This window comes from Trachurus trachurus, assembly GCF_905171665.1.
Source record: "Trachurus trachurus genome assembly, chromosome: 23".
NCBI lineage: Eukaryota > Metazoa > Chordata > Actinopteri > Carangiformes > Carangidae > Trachurus > Trachurus trachurus.
In genome coordinates, this window is record NC_139912.1 from 7,130,325 (window position 1) to 7,139,871 (window position 9,547).

The 9,547-nt window shown below is 38.4% G+C and overlaps 1 protein-coding gene across 1 annotated transcript in view; it reads left to right on the forward strand.

Moving 5' to 3' along the window:
• The window catches only part of lhfpl3 (LHFPL tetraspan subfamily member 3), a gene marked incomplete at both ends in the record, with an annotated part of 37,169 nt that extends 31,221 nt beyond the window's left edge, over positions 1 to 5,948 (forward strand). Inside the window, 2 exons of the mRNA XM_083999371.1 lie at positions 1,265 to 1,525; positions 5,818 to 5,948. Of these exons, the coding sequence (XP_083855497.1) occupies positions 1,265 to 1,525; positions 5,818 to 5,948 (392 nt within the window). The remainder of the gene's footprint in view (positions 1 to 1,264; positions 1,526 to 5,817) is intronic.
• Between the last annotated feature and the right edge of the window lie 3,599 nt (positions 5,949 to 9,547).

Here is a 9,547-nt window from a genome sequence, read left to right on the forward strand (position 1 = left end):
AACTGTTTCCACAATTATCTTAATTACTTTTCGCTGACTACTTCAACTTCAATATGTTTAGTTAATTACTTCAGTTGATCTCTGTTAGCTGTTTTTTTCAACAATATCATAACTTTTCAACTGTTATTCATTTAATTTAGCTATTTCAATGGAGTATACATTATTATATCTTTACCTCACCATTTTAATGGTTTTATCTTACTCTTTTGAACAACTTTAATCATTACTAATAAGTTAAAGGTGTACAGAAAAGAAAATTGAATTTGAGCCCACTCTGGATCATAAAATTAATGTAATAACTCATCTTTCAGACGATGTAGGTCAAACTTTGTGCAAAATTCTATTTTTGAGTAAATCCGGGATGAAATTGTGTATTTTAGTGTAGTTTTTTTTTCGCATTGGATAATGCAGGCGCACGGATTATACGTCAGCCTGTACACGATTCACCAGCCACTGATATTGGATCCGTCATCCGTCATTCAAACGTCTGAGACAACACACACACACGGAGCTCGGGCTCGCCCCAAGCTTTGAATATCCCGCCCGCTCGATAACGACCAATCAAATTAGTTTTCCTCACTCGGGTAAACTCGTGTTGCAGCTCGTGACAACTCGGCGCGACAAACAGGACAAACGGCCATTTCTGTACACCTTTAAGTATTAAATCTGTTTATACATTACTCTAAAGTAACCATTACTTTTAGCTCACTACTTCTCTCTAACCATTTAAGCTGTTTATACAATACTTTTAACAAACTATTTAAAGTGTTACCTAACTATTTTGGCTTTTAAAACTACACTCCAGCGTTGTGTAGTTTTCTAGCCTGTTTTTCTATTCACTGTTATTGCGTTACACAGGACTCATAATGAATCAGTGTCACTCTAGTCTCTGAACTTGTTTGGCTACATTGTTTGTTTTCATCCTTTATTCTAATATGTGGATTTATTTCGAATCAAATCACTTTTTTTTTTCATTTTAAATGTAGTTATTTGAGTTAGTTGAGCTCGTACCCCTCAGCAACTGCTTAACATTCAACTATACTATACTTCCCACACTTCCCCTGAGCACAATGATGTTTTTACACTTTGTACTGTACTGTTCACATCTTATCCATATTTTATAAATGCCGCTGCTGCGTTTAAAGCGGTACACAGTGTCCTGAATCCAGCAGGAGGCTTCTCCCCTCGGTGCCCATTAAGCCATCATCTACTGTACAAACACTGACCTATATTTTTCCTCCCTCTTTTCTCCTGATCCATGCAGGTACGTGTCTGATCCTGGGTTGCATGATCTACCCGGACGGCTGGGACAGCGACGAGGTGAAGCGGATGTGCGGCGAGCAGACGGACAAGTACACGCTGGGCGCCTGCTCGGTGCGCTGGGCCTACATCCTGGCCATCATGGGCATCATGGACGCGCTCATCCTCTCGTTCCTGGCCTTCGTCCTGGGAAACCGCCAGGACAGTCTGATGTCTGAGGAGCTGCTGGGAGACAGTAAGACCTCACACATCATCATTCATCACTGTACTTTTGTCTGCAAAAAGGCTGTTTTTCATAGTTATTATGCCCCCGAGTGTACATGTGCATCTCAATAAAAGAACGTTTATTCATGTCAGTAATTCAATTAAAAAAGTGAAACTAATACATTATAATAAGATCCATTACACACCGAATTAAACATTTCGTGTTCTTTTTTATTTAATTTCTTTTCATTGTAATGATTATGGCTTCACATTTAATCTATCTAAAATCTAAAATTCAGTATATCAAAAAAGGGTATTTTTAAAGGGATAGTTCAACATTTTGGCAAATTGGCCCATTGCTATAATCCCTATAGCAGTAGGTTCGTTACCTTTAATTGTCGGTGCAAGCTATTTTTAGAACGGCGGAGCAGAGCCGTGAGCTGCTCAGAGCTACGCTACGGAGGCTACTGGGATTTCTTGGTTTCCCTCGTCAAACTCATCAAATACACAATCCAACAACTCCAAAACGCTCTGGTGGACAAGTTGTGACCTGCACATTCACCACGCTATGAGATAATAACAGAACGTTACGAGACAGAGTTGTTTTTGAGGGAAATTCATGCAAAACCGCTGATGCATGTTCCCGTCGGGGGCAGTTTTTCGGCAAGCAGTCTCTGCATTTGCCTCTAAAACAACAAACCTGAACCTTTAATATGGAAATGTTGGCCTTCTGAAAAGTATGTCCATCTATATGCACTCAATACTTGCTTGGGGCTTTTTGACTTGAACTACTGGAAATTGACTTTTCCATGATATTCTAGTTTATTGAGATGCACCTATATATTCATTATGAACAAAGGGACTTTTCTCTCTCAGTTGTGTGGTTTGATGCAAATCAGAAAAAAAAATCAAACAAAAAACTTATTACTGCTGCACAAACTTTGTTTTTTTTCCTTCTCTAATCTAATTATCAGTCAATTTGTTACTTTTCTTAAACAATTTGGGGATAATTTGTGGATACTCTTTAACAGTGACAGCTTGGTACTCACACAATAAATAAATAAAATGAATAGAGGCAGAGCACAATTACACCTGAAGTGAGATGCAAAGCTAACGAAACAAAGCAAATGTCAAGAAAACTTATTATGAAAATCAATCAGAGCACAAGGCCTGAGTGTCTGCTCTGTCTTCTCATCCTGTGAAGATTTTCTACCTCTCTGATGTGTTTTTGTTCTTAATTTGCCTTTTCCATTAAAACTCAATACAAATAATGAGAGACTACACATCAAAGACGCCATCTGATTTCCTCCTGCCATATAATATACCACACATCCCACCAGCAGCTTGAAATTAAAACATCCCTCACTTTTCTTTTTGTTTTTTTCCCCTCCTTGCATGATTTCATATGCACAAGTTATTAATTTGCATACATTAAATGGAAGTTATACACCACCTGCTCATCTTCTTTTTGCTCGCTTCTGTTTTTCTTTCTTTTTTTTGTGTGATTGGATGAGATGACAACTTGCACTCAGACCCAAAGAGAATGATTAAAACAGTGAAGAGGCAGGAAGGATGGGAGAATACAGATGAAGGAGGACGGCGATAAAATGCAATGAGAGAAAAGGCGAGAAGAGAAAGATGGGTGACAAGAGGAAGGAAGAATGCACCAATAGCGAAGGGTTAATTGAAGCCCGGGGATGCTGGACAGAGTCATGAATTACTAATGGCTGTTTACACAGCTTGCTGCCAGCCTGTCTAAATGAATCACAGCCACCCTATCAGCCAGGACACAGTCGCCTCTTAGCTCGTATATGCAAAGTGACTGGGAGGAGGAAGGAGCCATTATCAACCTAGAGAGACCGGAGCGAGGGAGCGAGGGAGGGAGGGATGATGAGCCGAGGAAGAGGAGGAAGAGGCAGCTGTACATGCAATACTAACCTGAGAGAGAAAATGAGGGATTCATCAAGTTACAAATGGGATGTTTTTCTTATCTTGTCACTCAAGAGAATTGATAATGACACCTACAAAAAAAAAAAAAAACACATGACAGAGTTGTGTTTTAACCCTCCTGTTGGGTCAAGGAAGGAAGGAAGGAAGGAAGGAAGGACGAAGGGAAAAAAGGGAGGAAGTAAGGAAGGAAAGAAGGACGAAGGGAAGGAAGGAAGGAAGGAAGGAAGGAAGGAAGGAAGGAAGGAAGGAAGGAAGGAAGGAAGGAAGGAAGGAAGGAAGGAAGGAAGGAAGGAAGGAAGGAAGGAAGGAAGGAAGGAAGGAAGGATGAAGGGAAAGAAGGATGAAGGGAAGGAAGGAAGGAAGGAAGGACGAAGTGAGAGATGGGAGGAAAGAAGGAAGGGAAAAAGGAAGGTACAATAGAGGAAAAATAGGGAAAAAAGGGAGGAGGGAAGGAACAGATTAGGTCAAGGAAGGAAGCAGAAGGACGGATGAAGGGAGGAAGGAAAGAAGGAAGGAAGGAAGGAAGGAAGGAAGGAAGGAAGGAAGGAAGGAAGGAAGGAAGGAAGGAAGGAAGGAAGGAAGGAAGGAAGGAAAAAAGGATTGTGGAAAGAAGGAAGGGAGAAAGGAAGGAAGGAAAGAAGGAAGGATGGAGGAAGGAAACAGGTTGGGTCATCTGCAGCTGGATAACTGTTAGTTTTATGCAACACTGCCACCTACTGGTTAAAAATGTGAATGTTATTTTAACCTTCTTGCTGATTTAGTGTCTCTCTTTCTTCCCACAGAGCCCGGTAATAACGCCATATAACTTCTGGTAAGAGAAAGGCAATCACACACACACACACACACACACACACACACACACACACACACACACACACACACACACACACACACACACACACACACACACACACACACACACACACACACACACACACACACACACACAGGTAAGGCTGCTACTGGAGTTAATGAAATGAAGCCGCAACAAAGAAGTTTTAACCTCTTAACATCAAGCTTTTATTTTATTCCCCCCTCGAGTATCTGAATCTTTATTGAACATTATGTATTTTTGACTAAAAACTGCAATTTAAACTGTAAAAAACTGAAACAAAAACTGCTGATCTGATCCAGAACAAAGGTGCAATTCATAAGTAATAAAAACAAAGCACTGCAATCAAACTATTATTATACTCATACACTTTATTCGAGTTCTTCAGCCCATTAAAACTCCATTTAAATATATCAAAATCCAGTTTTTCCCTTTTATTTCCCCCTCAAGTAAATTTAAGATTGAAAAAAATCATTTAATTCCTCACTGTTTAATTAGTTATACTTTCAGTTAGTTTTGTGGCTCTATTGATGATATAAATGTAATTATGAAGCATTCACAGGAATAAAATCCTGGTAGAGATGTATGGAGATACATTTGTGTCTTTATTATTCAATCCAAAAAAAGTTGATAAAAAAGATATTCAAACTTCACTTCAATAAAAAAAAAAAACCTTTTCAATCACAAAAAAAGTGTTTGAATGCAAAGTATATATATATATATTTGGATACCCAAAAAAATGCGTTTGAACCCCTTTTTTCTTTGATTTAAAAGGTTGTTTTTTTTTGATTGAAGTGAGTTATCATTGATTGAAAATATCTTTTTTGTTTAAATCAACTTTTTCTTTTTGATTGAATAATAAAGACACAAATGTATCTCCATAGAGACGTATTAAGTCCTTGAAAAATACCAGAATCAGCCTCAGTTGATGTGTTTTTTGTGGAGTGTAAACTGTTCATTTTGTTAAAACACCCTCATGAGAAACAATACCCGAGATAATAATTAAAAACGATCACTCCGGTAATCATAATAATGATTAATAATTGCTTCCCCTTCTGGATGCATTTGTGTTAATTTAGCTGCTGCTGTGTTAATGAAAATGTATCTATATACTCATTAGAAGAACATGGAGACATCTAAGAGTCAACATTTTCCCTCCGCCTTGGTGTGTGCGAGCACATTAAGTAAATAATCACGGTTTGAAAGCATGAGAGTGTGATTGTTTTCAAAAAGCTTGGGTTAATTTGTATAATAAGTAGTTTACATGGGAGAGAATTACTCCACTGGGCTTCCACCACCACCCACTCTTGAATTTCCAGAGAATAGAAGAAAAACATAACAAATGAAAAACATGGAAAGCAAAGATGTTTCAGGCTATTTACTAGACTTGTTCATTCAGATGAATTGCAGAAACCGGGGGCTATAAATTAACTCATCCACCACCTCTCTAACACTTCATTAAAATCATGCAGATTTTTTTTTACATTACTGTATATTGTTCTTCTTCTTCAGGTCTCGCTGCCTCGACGTGGATGTTACTTCAGGACCCAGCTTTCCTCTCCTGGTCCTAGCTTGTGGCTGGGAAACAGAGCTGATGTGTGAACAGATCAAAGATGAAGAGGAGGAGGAGGAGGAGGAGGACGAGGCCACACAACCTTGTGCAGGATGCCTCTTGTCCACCATGGAAGCTCCCTCTGTATAATAGCCTTCTCAGTCGTCTTAAACTGCTTATTTCTGCAGGATGACCTCTGAAAAAAGACGTTTTTTTATTATTTTATTTTTTAGTTTACCTGTGTTGGTATGTCACCGCTTCATCTTACTCAAGCTGGTCAAACTGAACTGAAATGTTCTCTCCGTGTGGATGCGAGGAAACGATGCCAAGAGTGGAGGTTCAACAAACAAAAAAATAACATTTTAAAGACTTCACTTCATGTGGTTAAAAAAAAAAAACCCAGCTCCAGGACACACGTTGGGGACAAACACGATGGTGGTGGTGGCAGTCGCTCAAACCGAATTAAATCAAAACAAATTACCCAGACTTTGACCGACACAAATAAGGACTTAACAGACTTGAGGTATAAAAGCTGTCACATCTTCTTTCTTATCAAGTCAACAAACTCCCTGTGTAAATGAGTTTGGCTTCTTCGACACTGTTTGACCTTTTTTTTTTATTATTTAAAAGGAGAAGGAGAAGAGGACGGACGACATTTCTAGCCTGGATAAACAAACTGAAAGAACAGTCGTGTTTTTTGCTATAATTAAATGTTTGGTGTGATAGAATCAATTAGAGGTTTTTGCTGGTGACTACTTTGCAAAAAAAAAAAAAAAAGACTATAAATAAAAGTGCACTAAATAGAAGAAGACATCAGTTGTATCAAGTCTTATAATCTGTGTATAGCTGTATGTTGGTTACGTCCCTGTACTTTGTCTTGACTTTGAAACTGGTCCATTATTAGTGTGTGCCATATCTTGTAATCTGACAGTATTGTGAAGTACTAAAGGTCATGAGGAGAAGCTAAAGTTGACATGAACTCTGGATGGAAAAGTCTGACTGTTGTATTATTGTCTATTTTTTATTTGATTGTTTGTTTTCTATCATTTTTCACTGTCACAGGTCTAAAAAAAAGCAAAAATCTAAAGCAAAAAACACACATGTTATTGCGTCTAACTTAGATTGAATTTGAAAATGTATGAAAGAACAAAAGAAATCAACGTCAACTGGACTGTTTTCTTTCAGGCAGCGTTAATTAGAGGAGCTGGTCGGTGGGTTTAGTCACTCTCAAACAAAGCTATCTTTCCAAAGTTCAAACTAATTGAAACTAACAGGTGTTACACCCAGTTTGGTGACCCATCAGATTCTGTGAAGTTTCACATATCAGGTCCTCGTGGAGAAGCTTTAAAGGGATAGTTCCACATTTTTGCCGAATCCTCCTATTGCCATCATCCCTATAGTCATAGCAGTAGGTTTATTACCTTTAATTAACGGTGCATGTTGTTTTGAGATCAGCGGGGCAGAGACGTGAGCTGCTCAGCGAACACAATGGAGGTGAATGGTACAGGTCCTCTGTCTCTCATCGAACTCATCAAATACACAATCCAACAACTCCAAAACGCTCTGGTGGACAAGTTGTGACCTGCACATTCACCACGCTATGATAATCATGTAACATTACAAGACAGAGTTGTTTTCAAGGCAAATGTGTAGTTGTTCCGAGTATTTGCTTCATGTGTCGTATAAAAAAACATGATTATCTCATAGCGTGGTGAATGTGCAGGTCACAACTTGTCCACCAGAGCGTTTTGGAGTTGTTGGATTGTGTATTTGATGAGTTTGATGAGGGACAAGGACTCTCTGCCCCGCGGATCTCAAAACAACATGCACCGATAATTTAAGGTAAAGAACCTACTGCTATGACTATAGGGATGATGGCGATACGTGAATTTGCCAAAATGGTGAACTATCCCTTTAACTATGCTAATAAGTGTTAAATTACATAGGCTATAAAGGTCTCTATCCTGCATGTAGGCAGCGATGTTACTCCTCCAGACCTTTGATGTTATGTAAAATGCATTAATAGGCCTTTCTTTTTATTTCCATTGGTTAATCCGTCCCCCCATATATCTCTCTATCCATTTCCTGCTACTTATCCAGGCCGAGGTCTGTTTAATGACTAATTAATGACATAATTGTGAATCATTGCTGCATAAAAAGGCCTACAGCTGGGGAGTACTGAAAAAAAGAAGTGTTAACACTTTACAATAAAGGAACATGAATTATGATATTGATAATTATTATAAATTATAAATAAATGTGTTAATGTAAATAAATCAATGCACTTACTATATTATCCCCATTGGTCCTCTTCTTCCACAGACTCGACACCTAAATCAGAGCTATTGACATTTGTAATTCTGCCTAGATATTACGTCGGCACAGTGTTCATGAACTTTCGCAGCAGCAGTGAAGCTGAAATCCCTAAATAAGTCATAAAATCTGACGGGTGACGAAATTGGGGAGTAATACTTGTGTGTATTTCAAGTATTTCTTTAACACTCTTTATCACACTAACCTTGTGCCTCCTGTGACACGATCCCTGTTACTGTAGCTGTTACCAGCCGGGTGTTAGAAACGCTGTTAATACAAAAAAGATAACACATGAACTCTTTGTACTTTTCCTATTGCGCTCCCATCAGTCTCAACCCTGAACCCAAAGGTTTTTTTATGCTCCCGACTCATAACCACCAGAAAATGATATATATATAAAAAAAGAAAAGAAAGAAAAATGTTTAAAATGTTAAATCTTTTCTGTAAAGGATCTGTCCAGATGAGCAAATATGAAATCAAAGAAAACATGTGCATAATGTGAGACTTAATAAAAAATAGAAAACACCAGATTCTCTCTGCTTCTGTTGACGTGAATAAAATAAAAAGGACTAAACTAACACACATTTACATTGTCCATATAGTGACTTTGCAATGGGTTGTTGCTTGTACTTTCTATTAATATATACATTCACAGTGGTTAGAGTGGAAACTTTGTGAATAAATTGACCAAAGTTTGGTTGATTCAAGGCGAGACAGCACCCCTGAAAATGCTATTTTCCCTTTTTTTGGTTGATTTTGTGATATTTTGCTTCCTAAACATGTCATTTTTCGAACTAGTGGCAATACAACGTCAATAACACACAATTAGTTGTTTATTTTACTTCATTTTGCCTCATGGCGTCCGTAAATTCCTCATGAATTTGCCAAAAGTTAGTACTTTTCGCACAGCCAAGCTTTTGAATCTGGCATCATCCAATGTTGGTGATTCTGTTCTTGGCGTTTTATGCAAAATTTGTGTATTTAATGAGTCAGCACCTCATTTGCATATATAAACATAGAGTTCTGAAATCTTGCAATACATTTTATCTTAGTTTTTATGTACATAACAAACCGGGAAACTTTCATAGTGATCTATTACATTTTTTTGCCTATTCACCTGGCTGTCTCGCCGCCTATTCACCTGGCTGGCTCGCCTAAATTAAGAAATTGAGTTAATTAATCTGCTTTGTTTCTTACCTGAAGCCTTCTTATGTACCTAACTAAGCTCTCACATCTAAGAAATTGTGTCTGCAGATTTTCTTTTTTTTTTTGGGGGGGGGGGGGGGGGGTAATAGTTCAAGAGCAGCTGCTGCCAAATGCTGGTTTATGAGTCACAGTGAACTTGGGCGAGAGCAGCATCACAATCACCAGAGACCCAGTGGATTCATCACGTCAGAGATGGAGACATCGGCCCTGAGCAGCTCAGAGGCAGCTGG